Source organism: Schistocerca cancellata, chromosome 3, assembly GCF_023864275.1.
Source record: "Schistocerca cancellata isolate TAMUIC-IGC-003103 chromosome 3, iqSchCanc2.1, whole genome shotgun sequence".
NCBI lineage: Eukaryota > Metazoa > Arthropoda > Insecta > Orthoptera > Acrididae > Schistocerca > Schistocerca cancellata.
The window spans coordinates 677,824,785-677,848,016 of NC_064628.1; the positions used below are offsets into that span (position 1 = coordinate 677,824,785).

General features: G+C 44.2%; 1 protein-coding gene across 2 annotated transcripts in view; it reads left to right on the forward strand.

Moving 5' to 3' along the window:
- The window catches only part of LOC126175652 (DNA ligase 3), a 644,184-nt gene that overhangs the window by 562,218 nt on the left and 58,734 nt on the right, over nt 1-23,232 (forward strand). For both annotated transcript variants that reach the window (XM_049922552.1, XM_049922551.1), the window contains exon 21: nt 617-705. In XM_049922552.1, the coding sequence (XP_049778509.1) occupies nt 617-705 (89 nt within the window). The remainder of the gene's footprint in view (nt 1-616; nt 706-23,232) is intronic.

Genomic DNA, 23,232 nt, shown 5'->3' on the forward strand with positions numbered 1-23,232 from the left:
AACAAGCTCGAATCTCAATAAATGAAATTGTTATTTGTCATGGTAATTTTAGCAAATACTGTCGAGTTCAACATCAACTGCCTGAACGAAACTAAAAAAATAATTTTAAGAAACTGGACGATCGACTCATTCTTTCAGCGAAGAAAAAATTTCAAAATCATCTAATTGTCTCTTATATAAAGCAACAATCCTCTGAAGTCATAAATGCAAAAAGATTAAGTACAACTTTGTTAAGAGTGGTGATACCGATAATTTTTGTAATTCTGTCATAGTAATGATCAACTTCATCGCTTTCATGTAAAACTAAGAAGTTTACCTTTTGCTTTACTATAGACCGACAATATTTTGAATAATATAATTTTGGGTATTTGGCCGCGTCATTATAAGCTAATGAAGCAACTAAAATGCCGAAGTTTCGATTGACTTGTTGGGGTGAGGGCATTTAACTGTTCAACTGCACCAATATCCAAAATTATTTTGTTCAGAATGACACCGTCTTTGAAAGCCTACGAACTTACGTTCTGTGGTGCAATGGTTCGCAACCATACAGCCAGCGCTGGCCTATTACAAAATGTGATTTAGTCTAAGCTCGCCTGTCATCTGTCTTGTGTTGCAGCCGCTGCCTGATGTGTTCGCTGGCGTCCGTCTGGTTCTTCCTCCTGCCACCACCGACGAGGAGGCGCTGCTGCGCCGCTACTTTGTCGGGTATCCTTTTATTGCGACAAAATGTGAGTGGTAATCGAGTTTGGTGGTCACGTCGTGTTAGTTACCAAGTGAATATGGCTGTTAGTTATTGTTGAGTGAAACGACTGCTTAGTTTTGATATCACAGAGTCCACATTTTTTTCACAATACTTTACGTTTTTCTCAGACTTAAAGTTTAACATCAGTTACACAAGATCGTATCTTGTATATAAATATCATTATTATTATTATTGCACCTGTTGACGGAATTAAATTCATTTTATTACCAGTATTTACTTCAACGAGAGCAAATGTAAGGTAGATACGTTGAACTGACATTAGCTAACGGATATAACACTCAACAATTCGACAACTACCATAGTATAGTTTGTTTAAGAATAAAAGTAACGCCCAAATAAAGAAACACCAATAGCTAAGATTTGATGATGTGCCTAATTGTAAGCTTTTGACATTGTGCTAGAGCTGCATGATTTTAGGTGCTAGCTGTACGCTATGGTCAACATAAGTTCGTATCTTCACGCTGGAAGGAGCATTCAATAAGTAATGCAACACATTTTTTTTTATTTTGTGTTGTAATGCATCATATTATTCTCCACTGTTTTGGCTACAAAGCCCTATTTGTCAGCACAATCTCCGACCAATGCGGCCGTCTTACGCTACATGGTACCACTCTACTGGTCGATATCGGAGCCAGTGAGTTGCTGCATCATCCGCATACTTGGTCTCGCGAAATGCATCCTGCATTGAGCCAAACAGATGGAAGTTGGAAGGTGTGAGATTCGGGCTGTAGGATGCAAGAGGAAGAACTATCCAATGAAGTTATGTGAGTTCCTCTCGGGTGGTCAGACTTGTGTGAGGCCTTGAGTTGTTGAGACGTCCAGTTGTGCAGCGTGGTGTTTGATTGTAATCCGTCGATCACCTCGAATGAGTGTGTGCGCACGTTCCAACTCTGCTGGAATCATAGCTGTCTGTGTGCGGCCGGCTGGCGCGCGTGAGATCGAACAGTTTTGCGCGACTTTGTTGCGATGATGACATACGTTTCGCTCAAAGACTCATCGTGCTTTTGTTCACTGCCGGGTCTACGTAGATATTCTACAGGCGCCTATGAGTATCCGAAAAAAAACAGACAACCCTCAAACAACCCTCAATGACAGCTCTCTGCTTGGAACATACACTATGTGATCAAAAGTATCCGGACACCCCCGAGAACATAAGTTTTTCATATTTGATGTCACGTACTGCCAGGTACTCCATATCAGGTACCCCACTAGTCATTAGACATCGTGAGAGAGCAGAATGGGGCGCTCCGTGGAACTCACGGACTTCGAACGTGGTCAGGTGATTGGGCGTCACTTATGCCATACGTCTGTACGCGAGATTTCCACACTCCTAAACATCCCTAGGTCCACTGTTTCCGATGTGATAGTGATGTGGAAATGTGAAGGGACACGTACAGCACAAAAGCCTGATCTGTTGACTGACAGAGACCGCCGACAGTTGAAGAGGGTCGTAATGTGTAATAGGAACACATCTATCCAGACCTTCACACAGGAATTCCAATCTGCTTCAGGATCCTCTGCAAGTACTATGACAGTTACGCGGGAGGTGAGAAAACTTGGATTTCACGGTCGAGCGGCTGCTCATAAGCCACACATCACGGCGGTAAATGCCAAACGACGCCTCGCTCGGTGTAAGGAGCGTAAACATTGTACGACTGAACAGCGGAAAAGGTTGTATGGAGTGACGATTCACGGTATACAATGTGGCGATCTGACGGCAGGGTGTGTGTAGGGCGAAATTCCCGGTGAACCTCATCTGCCGGCGTGTGTAGTGGCAACAGTAAAATTCGGAGGCGGTGCTGCTATGGTGTGCTCGTGTTTTTCATGGAGGGGGCTTGCACCCCTTGTTATTATGCGTGGCACTATCACAGCACAGGCCTACAATGATGTCTTAAGCACGTTCTTGCTTCCCACTGTTGAAGAGCAATTGGGGGATGGCGATTGCATCTTTCGACACGACCGAGCATTTGTTCGTAATGCACGGTCTGTGGCGGAGTGGTTACACGACAATGACATCCCTGTAATGGACTGGCCTGCACAGAGTTCTCACCTGAATCCTATAGAACACCTTAGGGATGTTTTGGAACTCCGACTTCGTGCCAGGCCGTACCGACCGACATCGATACTTCTCAGTGCAGCGCTCCGTGTAGAATGGGCTGCAATTCCCCAAGAAATCTGCCAGCACCTGATTCAACGTATATATGCGAGAGTGGAAGCTGTCATCAAGGCTAAGGGTGGGCCAAGACCATATTGAATTCCAGCCTTACCGATGGAGGGCGCCACGAACTTGTAAGTCATTTTCAGCCAGGTGTCCGGATACTTTTGATCACATAGTGCACCTCCGCTACATACGCCATTTTGAAGGCTACTTATAGCGCCGCCACCCGTCGGAACTTCATAAAATTATATGGGCTGAAGCGGGAATATTTCACAATGTTCCACAACTACCGAAACTGACAGAGAAAAAAGTGTTGCTTTACTTATTGAACATCCTTCGTAGTTCTGTCGTTACACAGGGTATAAAGAGAACGCCGGTAACAAGTTTAGAGCAGGGTAGGGGACGCCGAATCGAGCAAAATGTATCAACTAACCACAGGTCGGAAATGCACCTTTGTGCAGCTGCAAGCATAAAGCTGCTGCCTATCACCCAACCGCACACAAAAGTGTGCATACTTAACCTAATGTACCCAGCTATTACCTGTTAGGCTAAAGAGGGCAGTTACTGGTTAAAGTAGATCAAATAAATTGTTGAACCTGAATAGTTAATGCCAGGTAAACTTTAAAATCATATCAGTGGATAAGATTTTTTCTGTGATGTTTACTGAGAAATTAAAGCGCAGCTATTAAATCAACTACACTTAGAGTTGTTTGACTGCCATAAGCTACTGTAGACTACTGTAGTTTTCATAGTAGCTTTGGTCAGTAAAGGTCATTCCCACATTACCTGTGCGTTAGGTATGTTGCATACCTGTCGGGCGTTACTCCATAATGATCACTTGCATGCAGTCAGTGTCTTTCCCCCAAAAGACCGGAAGCGGTGAACAATCTAGAAGCTTTTCGAGGATTTATAAATGGCTGGGTAACCTATGGAACAATTTTGTTCTGCATAGTTATCCTCCTGTCTGTTACTTACAAATGAACAGCTTTTACAGCAAAATTGAAATTGTGATTGTGTAATTCAGGTTTCATTTGAAAATTGTTTAGTTGTAACATGGAACAGAGGGATGTTGTGGTAAAAATAAAGACAACAATAGAAATTTGTCATACAGTACCAAAATACACAATTCCCTCAACAAAAAGGTATAATAAAAGGACTGAAAAACAAAAATTTTCAAACATAGCTTCAATACTTCATCGAACTTACATAAAACATGTTTCTCTTATTCATAAACAACTTTCGTATTTATCATTAATAATAGAAATGTTATGTTTGTGCATGTAAACTGTTGCTGCATGAAAAGTAATTGCTTTGGTTACATAAAAATCCAGAAGTTAAGAGGTGACCTTACTGTAAGGTTATAAAGTACACAATGAACTAACACTGAATGATATGTGGTAGGGATATAAAATAGACATTGGACTAATACTGAATGATGTATGGTAACAAACAAAAAATGAAGAGATGACGTCAGCACCCCGTTTTTCTCTTACATGTTCATTTATGTTTCTTACCCCACTAATGCTATCAATGCTACCGCTGATCCTACCATTTTTTTAGTCACTTATGTATGGTACCAAAACTACCAAACTGTAGTATTAGTAGAAGACAACTCTAGCTACACTAGAAGAACAGCAATTTAATTAATTTTTTACGGCAATAAAATGCAATACAGAAACAGCACTGTGCTGAAGTTGTCGACAATATCAGTAACTGTATACTAAGATGCTCATGAAAAGTAAAACAGAATTTACTTTTTCATATATCTTCTACATCTACATCTACATCCATACTCCGCAAGCCACCTGACGGTGTGTGGCGGAGGGATGTTTCCTTAAGTATTTTTCTTCTTCCTACACTCATCCCGCATCTTCATGGGATGGCATGTTAATTTGTATGTGGCAATGTTAGTAGCAGGTGACTGGATTCATTTCCTGTCGCCACCCACTTCCCTCCAAGACAGAGTTGTGTTCTGTCATCTGTCTACAACTAGTGTTAGTCCATGTGAAAGTGTGAGAGAGTTTTTGAAATATTTGCCCAGCCCAGCATTCACATTGTGGGAAGTGGGAAACCGCCTAAACATCCAATCCAGGCTGACCTGGCACACGGACCCTCGCCATTAATTCGCCCGGCGGTTTTTTTCCAAGGCCGTCGCGCTTCTTTGAATCCTCAGAGCCGCGTGTAACGCGCGCGGCTACTGCATATGATCGGGTTTTTTTTTGTTTTCTTAAATATCTATTCCTGCGGTAAATTTGGTTTTGGTTTGTTTGGGGAAGGAGACCAGACAGCGAGGTCATCGGTCTCATCGGATTAGGGAAGGAAGGCGAAGGAAGTCGGCCGTGCCCTTTCAAAGGAACCATCCCGGCATTTGCCTGGAGCGATTTAGGGAAATCACGGAAAACCTAAAGCAAGATGGTCGGACGCGGGATTGAACCGTCGTCCTCCCGAGTGCGAGTCCAGTGTCTAACCACTGCGCCACCTCGCTCGGTCCTGTGGTAAATGCTTGACATTTCTAGCATCGCTACAAACTTGACATAAAGTCGCGTTTATTACAACTAATTTGTGTTGATTTCTGGTAAGATTGGCAGTAGCTCCACAATGGCGCGTTTCCTACCTTCGGTTATCTGGGAAGCTTTGCTCGATTCGGTGTACGTCGTGATGGCGGTTATCGCTGAAACAAATGGTCGTCGGTTATATCATTTTTTTTCGCCCATTTAACCTCACTGTTAAACCGCTCAAAATAACTGATTTTCGGTTTTTTATTCCTGATATTTCCTGTACTTAGAAATCGAACAAAAAATGAAAAATTTCTACTCTCTCAGTTTCGAGATACATAAAATCAAACTATTAAATTAAGCAGCAAATAAAACTTAGCCCGTCCACTGCTTGCTGCTATTCTCGAGAAGTAGTAAGTGGTTGAATAGTATTAAAAATTTTTCATTATTCTCGTATTGATTCTAAATTTCTAAAACTGTGCTCTAAAATCATGTTGTAATCGGGAATCATACCATTGTTTCTGCAGTACGAATAGTCAGTCGTAAAAGGTGAACACTGTGGTTGAAGAACTCTATTTTTGGTACTAATTTGTCCGTTTTCAAGTGATGCAAGGGGATAATAGCATATTACGTAGACACAGGCGGCAGATCAGCTACGTTGTATTGTGGTTCAAATGGCTCTGAGCACTATGGGACTCAACATCTTAGGTCATAAGTCCCCTAGAACTTAGAACTACTTAAACCTAACTAACCTAAGGACATCACACACACCCATGCCCGAGGCAGGATTCGAACCTGCGACCGTAGCAGTCCCGCGGTTCCGGACTGCAGCGCCAGAACCGCTAGACCACCGCGGCCGGCACGTTGTATTGTGTGCCATGAATAAAATGTTGCTAAGTCTTTTATTACTGTTACCATATTTCCTTCCTCTTTTATTGTTTCGTATAACTGGCAGACAGAACTTCAATTTTTTAAAGCAAATGAAGAATTGTACTTCATTGCTACGTCACTTGGTAAAAATATTTCCAGGTTAGGGTTGGTACCATTGTACAATATATTGGCTGTCCGGCGACTACAGCGAGAAACTGCCGTGTGGACCAGGTGGGGGCAAGTCATACACTGCACGTACAAGCGTGCCTTACGCCACGACACACGGCAACAGGGACGTTATTGCCTCAGCAGTCCTGCACCAATTCTGACGCCTGTGTTTGGTGCTCGTTTCTGTCGGCGTTGTTATTAAAATAGCACTGATCACTTTCCACATTATTTTAACGCAATATTTTAAACCAATGCACTTTTCACGAGTAAAAATTACTCAGTTTTTAAAAAATGTTTATTTAAAAACGAAAAATTTTAGCGCTACTGCTATGGCTAACTGATATCTCATTTTTTATTCAGTTATTAACAAAAAATAAAAAAAAACCTGTTATAACCGAGACCGAATAAATACCGAAAAATAACGGTTATTCAGAACTGAAGTACTGGTATCAGTTGGTTGTAACAGATCGGTTTTCCCATCCCTAGCGTCCTATGCCGCCCTCTGACTTCTTTATGAGGTTTCTTTCTGCAATCTCTATATCACAACTAGCTATACCCGGCGAACTTCGTTCCGCTTCTGAAAATCTTTATATGTTATTGCTGACCCAGCAAAAGTTTTCCCATATAAATTATCTCTAGTCTATGAGAATAATGTATACGTGTAACACGATAGCCGTTGTTGGCGGGAGCTCGTGACAGAAACAATAATAATGGCCGAAAACTGTGTAGGGAGTGAGAGAAGGCTTAGGGGGAAGTCCGACAGTATCGGCCATTATTAGTTCTAGCGTTTCTGCGGTAGATCGCGCGTATTTAACAATTGCAGCCGATACACGGCTCGTCCTTGAACATCCAAATATAGCGGCAATTTCGTGTCGAAACGTGTTCGCCAGCATTATGAATAAGGCCAAGCGCACAAGTATCGATTTTTATCGTACGTTAAAGTATTGCACGATTAAATTCTTTTAGAGGAACAAAGGAGTGCATAGGAACTTCTTTGTCCACTAAAAGAATTTGATCGTACGATAAAAATCGATGCGTGTGCGCTAGGCCTAAATGTCGGTTTGGCGAATGACGCGTGCTACCTAGTTAAACTTCTCGGTCTAGTTACGTCGATTCAAAGAGGGATATTCGAGTCATTGGTTTTGGTACGTTTTCTGCCATTAACTATCTATTGAATCGTGAAAGCCTATCATCGGTAGACACCTGGCGGGGATAACTGATAAAATGATAATTTATCAGTCATCGACCTGGGTTGAACATTATTAAATTATTAAAATCGCTATTAAAAAATAGGGGTTGGTTGTAGAAGGGTGAAAATTTAGGGTTGTGTGTATTTTTTAATGTCACACCATAAAAAAATAAAAACTTCTGTCCAAAAAATAAGAAAATTTTTTTGGGGGCGGACCACCCTTATCACTTAGAGGTATGAAAAATAGATTACGACCGATTCTCAGACGTCCCGAATATACATGTAAAATTTCATCAAAATCGATTGAGCCGTTGATCAAGTGGTAATTGATGAGTTACCGACCGGGGTTGAAAATTATTAAATTTGGTTGGTGGTAGAAGGTTGAAAATTTAGGGTTGTGTGTATTTTTTAATGCCAAATCATAAAAAAATAAAAAGTTCTGTCCAAAAAAATAAAAAATTTTTTTTGGGGGTGGATCACCTTTATCACTTAGGGGTATGAAAAATAGATTACGACCGATTCTCAGACCTACCGAATATTCATGTAAAATTTCATCAGAATCGATCGAGCCGTTTCTGAGGAGTACGGCAACTAACACTGTGACACGAGAATTTTATATGTAAGGCTTAGCACCCACACATGGAGTATTGCAAAATACATTTGTTGCAAAGTAAATACCGCTCTTAGCGACTGCAGTTAATTACCTTTTTACTGTCTTCATAGTTCGTAAATTGCTCAGCACGCTGTTTCCTGTCCTCTGTAGAGGCTTCCCCTGCCGAAAGCGCTTTCCATTGAATATTCCGCACCAGTTCCTTTGTTCGTTTACCGCGAAATCCGGCCGTGAGACGCAGCGCAGCTTAATTGGAAGGTTTCCTTTTCTTAAATAAATTGTCTGTGCCGTAAATCGGGAGCGAATTTGAAGCTACGAGCCCTGCGTGGCCGTTTCTCTTCCGCGGACCACTCGGTTGGCCCAGCTGCATGATTAACGCTGCAGATCTTCTTCGGAGTCCTGGAGGGGCTGTCGCGGAGGCATCCGGACGCTGCAGTAAAATGATGTCATTCATGGCGTAATATCTTCCAGCGTCTTTTGTGGGAAGTATCTCCAGTGTTAATAACGGCATTTGAAGAAGCGCACGTCCAGCTGTTTCATTTTGAGCGTTGGTTTCAGTTTTCATGGTCCCAATTGTTACATTTACTTTTCTACTTCCACTAAGATTATAGTCCACGACGTCCATGGTTTCTCATTATGCGATTCTATATACGAACAAAGCGCCCCTTCTTCAGATCTCATCCCACTCGTCCTTCCGGTTCGTCCTGGTTTCACCAAAATTCTTGAGACTATCCTCACCCAACGATTCCATCAACACATAGCAACACATTCACCTATTCCCAACATCCAATGCGTTCTGCTTTCTAACGACTTAATAGACGACTGATTCCTTCTTTCCAAATTATCTCCCATCAGCTAAGTAAACTATTTTCCACGCTTTTTGTTTCTCTACACATCGAAAAAGCCTCTGACAAGGTGTGACAATCTGGTGTAATCTTCAAACTCAAAACTGTTAAGAATTTGAAAATAAATTTATACACAATCAGATGCCGTAGGTATGTGAAATTGTATCACAAGCGCCATACCAGACATGTTTCTTAGTACGTTTCTTTAATTCAAACTGGCCAGTCCTAAATAAAATTATCTATTACCATATGTTGATGACACACTGCTACTAGTAGATGAAGAATTTTAAATTTACCTCGCGTTAATAATACGATACAAAATGAAATAAAAACGCTGCAGTTACATAGCGCAACGAAATAACTTCAACCCCAAAATAGTGCTAAAATTATATGAACAGTAGGGTCCATACAAAACGAAAAACAGAAGCCATGCGTAAAGAGATAACATTAACAAGGGAAGAAAAAACTACCTACCCATGTTACAGCATCATACATAAGCCAAATATCGGAAAAGATGAACAATTTGTGTGAGAAAACAAAAATAACATTTAGTAGAAATAAAAACTTGAAGACAAAATTATGAGCAACAAAAAATATCTCCACTTTTTCAAATCCAGGCGTCTAGGAACTTACTTGTGACGACTGCAATAAATTTTATATCGGGCAAACAGGTGGAAATTTCCGAATCAGATTTAAAGAACGTATACGAAATCGCAAAAGCAACCAGTCTACATTTTACTTGCACTTAAAAAATTTTTACACGACTTACATAAGGGACACTCAATGAACATTTTGGAAATTTACATTCCCTCACAAAAATACGTGCAAGACATCCCCAAGAAAGAAAAAGATTTTAAACATAAAAAATACCACGAAAATTTTACTGGCGTTATTAAAGAAAAACTGTAAATTATCGCGATAAACACAAAACCATGGAACACTTAAGGTACAAGTAAAAACAAACCACAAAATATTATCTCTGAAAAATTAAACGTAATCCGTAAATTTCCGCGAAATGGAAATTCCATTGTAAACATATAGCATCACTGGAGTCGAAGCTGTCAAAAAAGCTGTCAAAAATAGTTTTATATGATTACACAAATACAAAGTAAACATATAAATAACATGATTGCAGTATAAAAAAAATGGTAACAGACATTTACGCTCCCAGGACCACGACATACCACCTAAGACGTAAGCGTAAGATGCCATATGTAGACATTAACATAGACGTAAGAAACAATATTATACCTGTTATACCATCTTCGCAGGTACACTTGATACTGGCAAATCGCCGAAACGAGTTCATCGTGTAACTTTTATCACTGCGAATAAATAAATAAACAGTATAGCAAAAAGCTTGTAATTAAAATAAAATGTCTTAATAACTCAATAAAATACTTGGGACTAATCCTTGATGGAAAACTAAGCTGAAATGCACACTTCCTGACCAGCCACCACAAAACGCGTAAGTGACTAAAACTACTTACAAGCCTTTTCTGGGACCTACATCCTTTTACCTTCATCAGCATCCATAAATGGTTCATTCTTTCCATACAAACATATTCTAATGTCGCCTGGATATCTGCCCCATCCCGTTCCCCTCCAAATTTTATAGATACACTCCTGGAAATTGAAATAAGAACACCGTGAATTCATTGTCCCAGGAAGGGGAAACTTTATTGACACATTCCTGGGGTCAGATACATCACATGATCACACTGACAGAACCACAGGCACATAGACACAGGCAACAGAGCATGCACAATGTCGGCACTAGTACAGTGTATATCCACCTTTCGCAGCAGTGCAGGCTGCTATTCTCCCATGGAGACGATCGTAGAGATGCTGGATGTAGTCGTGTGGAACGGCTTGCCATGCCATTTCCACCTGGCGCCTCAGTTGGACCAGCGTTCGTGCTGGATGTGCAGACCGCGTGAGACGACGCTTCATCCAGTCCCAAACATGCTCAATGGGGGACAGATCCGGAGATCTTGCTGGCCAGGGTAGTTGACTTACACCTTCTAGAGCACGTTGGGTGGCACGGGATACATGCGGACGTGCATTGTCCTGTTGGAACAGCAAGTTCCCTTGCCGGTCTAGGAATGGTAGAACGATGGGTTCGATGACGGTTTGGATGTACCGTGCACTATTCAGTGTCCCCTCGACGATCACCAGTGGTGTACGGCCAGTGTAGGAGATCGCTCCCCACACCATGATGCCGGGTGTTGGCCCTGTGTGCCTCGGTCGTATGCAGTCCTGATTGTGGCGCTCACCTGCACGGCGCCAAACACGCATACGACCATCATTGGCACCAAGGCAGAAGCGACTCTCATCGCTGAAGACGACACGTCTTCATTCGTCCCTCCATTCACGCCTGTCACGACACCACTGGAGCCGGGCTGCACGATGTTGGGGCGTGAGCGGAAGACGGCCTAACGGTGTGCGGGACCGTAGCCCAGCTTCATGGAGACGGTTGCGAATGGTCCTCGCCGATACCGCAGGAGCAACAGTGTCCCTAATTTGCTGGGAAGTGGCGGTGCGGTCCCCTACGGCACTGCGTAGGATCCTACGGTCTTGGCATGCATCCGTGCGTCGCTGCGGTCCGGTCCCAGGTCGACGGGCACGTGCACCTTCCGCCGACCACTGGCGACAACATCGATGTACTGTGGAGACCTCACGCCCCACGTGTTGAGCAATTCGGCGGTACGTCCACCCGGCCTCCCGCATGCCCACTATACGCCCTCGCTCAAAGTCCGTCAACTGCACATACGGTTCACGTCCACGCTGTCGCGCCATGCTACCAGTGTTAAAGACTGCGATGGAACTCCGTATGCCACGGCAAACTGGCTGACACTGACGGCGGCGGTGCACAAATGCTGCGCAGCTAGCGCCATTCGACGGCCAACACCGCGGTTCCTGGTGTGTCCGCTGTGCCGTGCGTGTGATCATTGCTTGTACAGCCCTCTCGCAGTGTCCGGAGCAAGTATGGTGGGTCTGACACACCGGTGTCAATGTGTTCTTTTTTCCATTTCCAGGAGTGTATTTTAAAATGGTAGAAACGCATGCACCCATCTTGCCCTCCCCATCTCTCGTCCTGTAAAAACTCATCCATTTCCTACACCTCTTTTTCCTTGTGCACAGGCGAATCCAGTACATCAAAGGAAAACCCCGCTCACAGATCCCAGTATCCTACCTGATAACTAAACCTAAGCTGTGCCACTACACTCATATCCCACTCTCCATGCACCGCCATGGCTTAGCACATTGGACTCGCATTCGGGAGGGCGACGGTTCAAATCTGCGCCCGACGATCCTGATTCAGGTTTTCCGTGATTTCCCATAATCGCTCCAGGCAAATGCTGATACGATTGCTTTGAAATGTTGCGGCCGATTTCCTTCCACATCCATGAAACATTCCGAGTTCTGTTCCATCTGTAACGACGTTGATGCCAACGGGATGCTAAACCTAATCTACCTTCCTTTCTTCCTCCACGCTCCACGCTCTCCCTCTGGAACTTCAACGAGCTTCCATCCACTTCCTAACCATCAAATTAGTACTGATATGTGTTTTTCCTACCAGCCATAGTCTACAACCTCTATCCCACAAATGACTCTGAGCACTATGCGACTTAACTTCTGAGGTCATCAGTCGCCTAGAACTTAGAACTAATTAAACCTAACTAACCTAAGGACATCACACACAACCATGCCCGAGGCAGGATTCGAACCTGCGACCGGAGCGGTCACGCGGTTCCAGACTGAAGCGCCTTTAACCGCACGGCCACACCGGCCGGCTATCCCACAATTATACGTATGTTTCCCATCGTTTTTCTGTAGTAAAAATGCTCGCGTTCAGTATATTAGCTACGCCACACGCAGTTCTTCATTGTCCAATTACTCTAAACGATTTTACGTCTTTTAATACGAACTTAACTGTTTTCCGTACGTTACTGGCACAATCATTACGAAATCGGAGCGCTGTCATCGTCACCCCTTCATATTATTAACTACCAGTAAATGATTGGTCTGAATTGAGAATATGTGAAACTGTCGTGTACGTATAGTATTTTAACACGAAATAATCTCTTGATTCTCTTATACAGTACAACTTTGTAAAAGAAATAACCGTTTGGCAGACGTCGGTTGTATCCGTTACCATCGCGCTCCCTTGTGGGAAATCGAAATAAGAATAAGGAAGAAAAAATATTTTTGATGTATTTCGCAATCTTACAAGGAGTGAATGTTACGTAATCAGTGAGTGATCTGCTTCTTGTTAACGCTTGCCCTGGGATTCTCCGTGCTGTAATTATCTTTGCGTTACTGTCGTCTGATTTCTACTCCCTTTTTATTAACAGTTAATAACGCCCCTGCCGACTGTATCGCGAGAGATGGTGCGTTACTTTCGGTGACTGCTGGCTGTTAGCGCCTGTCTCGGGTGACTTCATTAGGACGACAGTAACTAGACGCAGTGATTACCTGGACGCCTTCGATCCACCTGTTGCAACGGCTTGTTAACGTCCTACCACCGGTAGCGTTGGGGCGCCAGGTGTCCTTTCCTTTGTGTGCGCTTTCGGCGTTATTTTTCATAATTTTAATGAACCATGCCGAGCTAGTTAGATCTCATTAGGAAACAGGAATACCGGAGTTTTGTGTCTCTGTTATCAGGAGGGGACACGATTGCCTCAGGGTGCGAAACGACGAGCACGTGAACACCGTCTCCTTTGATCTGTACGGCTTAACGAGTAGCTACTGCAGATTGACGTAAGGCCTTCGGACATCAGAAGACTGATCTTCCTCAGACGCACTTTACACCTGATTTGGAACTGATTCTCCTTCCGATACCAAGGTCACTTGAGGCTATACATCCTAATTTATGTCTACGTCTGGGAACAAAAACTGCGGACAGCGTAATATTTCGTATAAGTTTTTAGACGTGGAAAAGAATAGGATAAATAATACGAAACTTGGTCATTAGTGTTTATTTCTCACTAGTTGTGCCCGGCATGTGTTGCAGTGTCTTTTCTTTTTTATAAGTGGGTACACATATGCAAATTAGATACATTTATATGTACAAAATAAATGAAAAACAATTATTTTTGTGCATTAAATGAAACTTGAAAAAGCTTATTCTAGTGATTTTGGATATGCAGTATTTTTGTCTTTCCGTCTTCTGCAGATACAAATACATTCTTCAGCTGTCCCACTTGTGAGCGTGAGACATATGACAATGTGTTATAAGAGGCGTCTCTTCTAAGAGTTGCCAAGAGCATTTTCTCTGGTGTTTCAGCAGATATTTGCAATTTCGTTTCTGCATTGTGTATCTGGACTCAGTCCAGACAAATAGCGCTCATCACGTCTTTCATGCGACGTCCAGTGTCGGGGAAAAGCGTTGGTTTATTACCTGTTACAAACAAAATAAGTTTTAAATTGGAGTTTTACATGCCCATTCGACAGAGCGGTTCCAGATTAGCCTGGGTCGATATTCGCTGTGTCGGTACGTATTACCGGGGGAGTAAAACTCGAAGAATCACCAGCGGCAACACTGTCCTGGTCCGCGCTGACTGCTACCGCCAAGCATGCAGCGCTAGTGACTCGCTGTATTCTTGTTTTACTGTCCCTGTTAATACATATCGATAAAATGAATATCGAACTAGTTTACTTTGGAAGGCTCTGTCCAATGAGCATATAAGATGGAAACAAAGCGACGTTCCTGTTGACACTGGGCGTCTCTGAAAGACGTGACGAGCAGTATTTATTTGCGCTGACTCCAGGTACACAATGCAGAAACGAAATTGCAAATATCTGCCGAAACACCAGAGAGAATGCGCTAGATATCTGTAAGGGCAGACACTCTGCATCCTCATGGAAAAAATCCTGACACCAAGAGGGAGTTGAGCGGTATAAGCAGAAGTTGGTAGGTGTGTTTCAACATCTGAAAGATGATGTCTATTCAAATTTCGCACCTGTCGCTAATAGCGCCACTATGAGGATGCAAATTAGGTTTGCTTTAAATACACGTTATAACGGGCTTGAGCGTTAGTTACCTTTGAGACTGGACGTGGTAAGTTGATCTTAGTCAAGAATTCCTTTAAGGCGAGAAAGACGTCACTATTAGCACGTGACTAAGTTTGAACGACGTCGTGTAATAGGGCTATACAGAGGAAAGACTAGGCAGTCATGTAGCCACTGTTGATGACTGTAGACAGCAGTGGTCGCGACAATGTATGGTCGCAAGAAGACCGGGCTGTGGACGGTCACGTGATACTCCCGACCGGGAGAACCACCGTGTTCGGTGTATGGCTCTGGTGCATCGTATTGCATCTGAAGTAGCTACACACTCCAAAACAAGTTTTGCATCACCTCATTTCGGAGAGTTCCGGGACCTTTACAAAAAACTGGAATAAAGATCAACATAAACATCATTTCCGCCCTTTTTATTGCTCATATAAACCACACATTGTATGTTATACCACCACACTGCGAAACCTTTAGAGGTGGTGGTCCAGATTGTTGTACACACCAGCACCTCTAATGCCCAGTAGAACGCCCTCTTGAATTAATGCATGCCTGTGTTCGTCGTGGCGTACTATCCACAAGTGCATCAAGGCACTGTTGGTCCAGATTGTCCCACTCCTCAACGGCGATTCGGCGTAGATCCCTCAGAGTGGTTGGTGGGTCACGTCGTCCATAAACAGCCCTTTCCAGTCTATCCCAGGCACGTTCGATAGGGTTCATGTCTGGAGAACATGCTGGCCACTCTAGTCGAGCGATGTCGTTATCCTGAAGGAGGTCATTCACAATATGTGCACGATGGGGAGCGCGAATTTTCGTCCATGAAGACGAATGCCACGCCAATATGCTGCCGATATGGTTGCACTATCGGTCGGAGGATGGCATTCATGTATCGTACAGCCGTTACGGCGCCGTCCATGACCACCAGCGTCGTACATCGGCCTCACATAATGCCACCCCAAACCAGCAGGGAACCTCCATCTTGCTGCACTCGCTGGACAGTGTGTCTAAGGCGTTCAGCCTGACCGGGTTGCCTCCAAACACGTCTCCGGCGATTGTCTGGTTGAAGGCCTATGCGACGCTCATCGCTGAAGAGAACGTGATGGCAATCCTGAGCGGTCCATTCGGCATGTTGTTGGGCCCATCTGTACCGTGCTGCATGGTGTCGTGGTTGCAAAGATGGACCTCGCCATGGAAGTCGGGAATGAAGTTGCGCATCATGCAGCCTATTGCGCACAGTTTGAGTCGTAACACGATGTCCTGTGGTTGCACGAAAAGCGTTATTCAACATGGTGGCGTTGTTGTCAGCGTTCCTCCGAGCCATAATTCATAGGGAGCGGTCATCCACTGCAGTAGTAGCCATTCTGTGGCCTGAGCGAGGCATGTCATCGACAGTTTCTGTCCCTCCCTCTGTATCTCCTCCATGTCCGAACAACATCGCTTTGGTTCACTCCGAGACACCTGGATACGTCTTCGTTGAGAGCGCTCCCTGGCACAAAATAAAACTGCGAACGCGATCGAACCGCGGTATTGACTGTCTAGGCATGGTTAAACTACAGACAACACGTCCCGCCGGTCGGTGTGGCCGAGCGGGTCTAGGCGTGTCAGTCTGGAAGCGCGAGACCGCTACGGTCGCAGGTTCGAGTCCTGCCTCGGACATGGATGTGTGTGATGTCCTTAGGTTAGTTAGGTTTAAGTAGTTTTAAGTTCTAGGGGACTGATGACCTCAGAAGTTAAGTCCCATAGTGCTCAGAGCCATTTGAACAACACGTCCCTTCGTTTGATAGGCGCTGCTCATGCATGGTTGTATACATCTTTGGGCGGATTTAGTGACATGTCTGAACAGTCAAAGGGATTGTGCCTGTGATACAATATCCACTGTCAACGTCTATCTTCAGGAGTTCTGGGAAACGCGGTGATGCGAAACTGTTTTTTATGTGTGTATTTGAGCAGTAGTTGGTGTCAAAGTGACACAGGTCAACTGTTACAAATCGGTTACTTCAATGACAACTCTAAAACAGACTCTCTGTACCGTGCATGCCACCGATATCAAACTACCGCCGTTTACGAGTACAGTGGAGACAGGGGAGAGCACATTGGAGGGAAGGGTGGAGGTCTGTTGATTTATGATGAAAACTAGTTCTTCCTCGGTGCCTGTGATAACCGTGTATTGGTTAGGAAGAGTCCAATTGAAGTCTCGCAACTAACCAGTCTGCATGCTAGACACACCGGACCTACACCTGGACTTGTGGTCTGGGTGTGATTTCGTATGACAGCAGGTGCACTCTCGTGGTTATCCCACGCATCTCGACTGCAAAACTGTACGTCAGTCTGGTTATTCGACGTGTTATGCTGCCATTCATGAACAGCATTCTAGCGGGAGTTTTCCAACAGGATAACGCTTCCACACATACCGCTGTTGTTATGCAACATGCCCTACGACATGTCGACCTGTTGCCTTGGCCTGCCCTATCACCAGATCTGTCTCCAATCGAGCACATATCAGACTACAAATACAGCGTTATCCACTACAAACGTTAACCGTCCGTTTACTGACCGACCAAGTGCAATAGGCATGGAACTTCATCCCACAAACTGACATCTGGTACCTGTACAACAACAATGCATACAGATTTGCATGCTTGCATTCAACAGTCTGGCGGTTACACTAGTTACTAATGTACCAGCATTTCAAGTTTGCCTTGCCTTATCTCGTGCTTTCATTAACCTGTGATCTTGAAATGTTTATCACTTAAATATGTAGCCTAGAGAGATGTACACTACTGGCTATTAAAATTGCTACACCAAGAAGAAATGCAGATTATAAACGGGTATTCGTTGGACAAATATATTATACTAGAACTGACATGTGATTACATTTTCACGCAATTTGGGTGCATAGATTGTGAGAAATCAGTACCCAGAACAACCACCTCTGACCGTAGTAACGGTCTTGATACGCCTGGGCATTGAGTCAAACAGAGCTTGGATGACGTGTACAGGCACAACTGCCCATGCAGCTTCAACACAATACCACAGTTCATCAAGAGTAGTGACTGGCGTATTGTGACGAGCCAGTTCAAATGGTTCAAATGGCTGTGAGCACTATGGGACTTAACATCTGTGGTCATCAGTCCCCTAGAACTTAGAACTAATTAAACCTAACTAACCTAAGGACATCACACACATCCATGTCAGAGGCAGGATTCGAACCTGCGACCGTAGCAGTCGCGCGGTTCCGGACTGAGCGCCTAGAACCGCTAGACCACCGCAGCCGGCGACGAGCCAGTTGCTCGGCCACTATTCACCAAACGTTTTCAGTTGGTGAGAGATCTGGAGAATGTGCTGGCCAGGGCAGCAGTCGAACATTTCCTGTATCCAGAAAGGCCCATACAGGACCTGCAACATGCCGTCGTGCATTATCCTGCAGTCGCAGGGATCGAATGAAGGGTAGAGCCACGGGTCGTAAGACATCTGAAATGTAACGTCCACTGTCCAAAGTGCCGTCAATGCGAATAAGAGGTGACCGAGACGTGTAACCAGTGGCACCCCATACCATGACGCTGGGTGATACGCCAGTATGGCGATGACGAATACACGTTTCCAATGTGCGTTCGACCGCGGAGATCGCCAAACACGGATGCGACCATCATGATGCTGTAAACAGAACCAGGATTCATCTGAAAAAATGACGTTTTGCCATTCGTGCTTCCAGGTTCGTCATTGAGTACACCATCGCAGGCGATCCTGTCTGTGATGCAGCGTCAAGGGTAACCGTAGCCACGGTCTCCGAGCTGATAGTCCATGCTGCTGCAAACGTCGTCGAACTGTTCGTGCAGATGGTTGTTGTCTTGCAAACGTCCCCATCTGTTGACTCAGTGATCGAGAGTGGCTGCACAATCCGTTACAGCCATGCGGATAAGATGCCTGTCATCTCGACTGCTAGTGATACGAGGCCGTTGGGATCCAGCACGGCGTTCCGCATTACCCTCCTTAACCCACCGATTCCATATTCTGCTAACAGTCATTGGATCTCGACCAACGCAATCAGCAATGTCGCGATATGATAAACCGCAATCGCGGTAGGCTACAATCCGACCTTTATCAAAGTCGGAAACGTGATGGTACGCATTTCTCCTCCTTACACGAGGCATCACAACACCGTTTCACCAGGCAACGCCGGCCAACTGCTGTTTGTGTATGAGAAATCGGTTGGAAACTTTCCTCATGTTAGCACGTTGTAGGTGTCGCCAACAGCGCCAACCTTGTGTGAATGCTCTGAAAAGCTAATCATTTGCATATCACAGCATCTTCTTCCTGTCGGATAAATTTCGCGTCTGTAGCACGTCATCTTCGTGTTGTAGCAATTTTAATGGCCAGTAGTGTATTTCCGAAATTTCATTGCTCTACACTAATTATTTTTTGGTATTGTGATCTTTCTTTGCGCGTTGTGTGTGTGTGTGCGTGTGCGTTTGTGTGTGTGTGTGTGTGTGTGTGTGTGTGTGTGTGTATGTACGTACGTAACCACTTTTAATCCCTACATGCAAAAAGAAAAGAAGAAAAAACATCCCGGGAAACTGTCGAAGGAAGTTTAATTGCTGTACGACAACCTAACCACACAGTCTTCCATCAGACTTCGCCGCACGTAACTGCTTTGGAATATGAAATTTCGTTCCTTCCTCGAACTATGAGCTATTAACTTATTGCATGGAGAGGCTTCCTCCACGGGCAATTTCAAGACGAACGGAAGGTGATAGTTTTGTCAGAGCCCAAGTAAAAAGTCTTTTGTTGTTGTTGTTGTTGTTATTGTTGTTCGTGGTGGTGCTGGCGCTGGTACGGGCTTAAGTCGAACTGGTTTGATTTGCAGAGCAGTGGTGCAGGTATTGGCGAGCAGATCTTTTCGCTGGCCAGCGCAGCTTCTGTAGCCCTTTCCAGTGCCCCTTCAGGCCTTGCCTTGGGACCTCTGCCGGCAGCAGACCGCATCGCGCTCCCCGGCGCGCCGGCCGTGGCCTTCCGCCCTGGCGGTCCTCCACTTCGCCGAGGGCCCTCGAGGCTGCACTCGCCTCTGGCGGGCCCTCAGCTGCCCCCCCGCCTCGCACTCTGCGCGCTGCGCGCTAAACGCCGGGCCCTGCCCTTTGTGCCAGCCTGTCTCCCAGCCAACACCGCAGCGCGGGGTAGCGTTTGGTATGACTGTAAAGGAAAAAGACGATCTTCCTTAGATGTGCGACTAACCTGTTCCTACATCGATGCCTTGCGAGTCATCTTACGATACGTATCTTACCGTATCTGTCACTATTTCGCCCTCTCTTATTCCACTCACGAATGGTGCACGGAAGAACGACTGCCGCTAACCCTTCGTATGCGCACTAATCTGATTTTCACGTTGTGATCATTTCGCTAGCCGCATATGGGACGAAGTACAATGGAGTCTTTTTTGAGTCATCAAGCTTCTTACTGGTTTGATGAGATCCTCCACGAATTCCTCTTCATCTCAGAACAGCATTTGCAACCTACGTCCTCAATTATTTGCTGGATGTATCTCAATCCCTGTCTTCCCATGCACCTTATGGCTCCCTCTAGAACAGTGGACGGTATTCCATGATGTCTTGACATATTTTCTACCATCCTGTCCCTTCTTCATGTCAGTGTTTTCCATATGTTCCTTTCCTCGCCGATTCTGCGGAGTATCTCTTCATTCCTTACCTTAACAGTCCACCTGATTTTCAACATTCATCTGTAGCACCACATCTCAGATGGTTCGGTTTTCTTCTGTTCCGTTTTTCCCACAGTGCATGTTTCACTACCATACGATGCTGTGCCCCAAACGTTTATTGAAATAATTTTTTTTCAAATTAAGGCCTATGTTTGATACTAGTAGACTACTCTTGGCCAGGAATGCCCTTTTTGCCAGTGCTAGTCTGCTTCCTATGTCCTGCTTGCCCCGTCAGTCATTGTGTATTTTGCTGGCTAGGTTGCAGAATTCCTTAATTTCATCTACTTCGGTTTCAACAAACCTGATATTAACTTTCTCGCTGTTCTCATTTCTGCTACTTCGTACTACTTTCGCCTTTCTTTAATTTACTATCAGTCCATTTACTTTACTCATTAGACTATTTATTCCATTCAGCAGATCCTGTGATTTTTCATCACTTTCACGGGAGATAGCTATGTCATCAGCGAGTCTTATCGTTGATGTCCTTCCACCTTGAATATTAAATCCACTCTCGAACCGTTCTTTTATTGCCGTAATTGCTTATTCGATGTACAGATTGAACAGTAATGGCGAAAGACTACATCCGTGTCTTACTCCCTTTTTAATTCTTGCACTTCGTTCTTGGTCTTCCACTCTTATTGTTTCCTCTTCTCTCTTGTACATATTGTATATTACCAGTCTATAGCTTACCTCCGTATTTCTAAGAATTTCGAACATCTTGCACCGTTTGATATTGTCCAACGCTTTTTCCAGGTCGACAAATCCTGTGAACGTGTCTTTATTTTTCTTGTCTTGCTTCCATTATCAAACGCAACGTCAGAACTACCTTTCTGGTGCCTGTGCCTTTATCTTTCCTAAAACCGTCTAATACATCCTCAGTTTGTTTTTTGTTTTTGTATATATCATTCATGTCAGGAGTCTTGATTGTTGCTGTTGTTGTGGTCTTCAGTCCTGAGACTAGTTTGATGCAGCTCTCCATGCTACTCTATCCTGTGCAAGCTTCTTCATCTCCCAGTACCTACTGCAGCCTACATCCTTCTGAATCTGCTTAGTGTATTCATCCCTTGGTCTCCCTCTACGATTTTTACCCTCCGCGCTGCCCTCCAATACTAAATTGGTGATCCCTCGATGTCTCAGAACATGTCCTACCAACCGATCCCTTCTTCTAGTCAAGTTATGCCACAAGCTCCTCTTATCCCCAATTCTACTCAATACCTCCTCATTAGTTATGTGATCTACCCATTTAATCTTCAGCATTCTTCTGTAGCACCACATTTCGAAAGCTTCTATTCTCTTCTTGTCCAAACTATTTACCGTCCATGTTTCACTTCCATACATGGCTACACTCCATACAAATACTTTCAGAAATGACTTCCTGACACTTAAATCTATACTCAATGTTAACAAATTTCTCTTCTTCAGAAACGCTTTCCTTGCCATTGCCAGTCTACATTTTATATCCTCTCTACTTCGACCATCATCAGTTATTTTGCTCCCCAAATAGCAAAACTCCTTTACTACTTTAAGTGTCTCGTTTCCTAATCTAATTCCCTCAGCATCACCCGACTTAATTCGACTACATTCCATTATCCTCGGTTTTGTTTTTGTTGGTGTTCATCTTATATCCTCCTTTCAAGAAACTGTCCATTCCGTTCAACTGCTCTTCCAAGTCGTTTGCTGTCTCTGACAGAATTACAATGTCATCGGCGAACCTCAAAGTTTTTATTTCTTCTTCATGGATTTTAATACCTACTCCGAACTTTTCTTTTGTTTCCTTTATTGCTTGCTCAATATACAGATTGAATAACATCGGGGATAGGCTACAACCCTGTCTCACATCCTTCCCAACCACTGCTTTTCTTTCATGTCCCTCGACTCTTATAACTGCCATCTGGTTTCTGTACAAATTGAAAATAGCCTTCCGCTCCCTGTATTTTACCCCTGCCACCTTCCGAATTTGAAAGAGAGTATTCCAATCAACATTGTCAAAAGCTTTCTCCAAGTCTACAAATGCTAGAAACGTAGGTTTGCCTTTCCTTAATCTTTCTTCTAAGATAAGTCGTAGGGTCAGTATTGCCTCACGTGTTCCAACATTTCTACGGAATCCAAACTGATCTTCCCCGAGGTCGACTTCTAACAGTTTTTCCATTCGTCTGTAAAGAATTCGTGTTAGTATTTTGCAGCTGTGGCATATTAAACTGATAGTTCGGTAATTTTCACATCTGTCAACACCTGATTTCTTTGGGATTGGGATTATTATATTATTCTTTAAGTCTGAGGGTATTTCGCCTGTCTCATACATCTTGCTCACCAGATGGTAGAGTTTTGTCAGGACTGGCTCTCCCAAGGCTGTCAGTAGTTCTGATGGAATGTTGTCTACTCCGGGGGCCTTGTTTCGACTCAGGT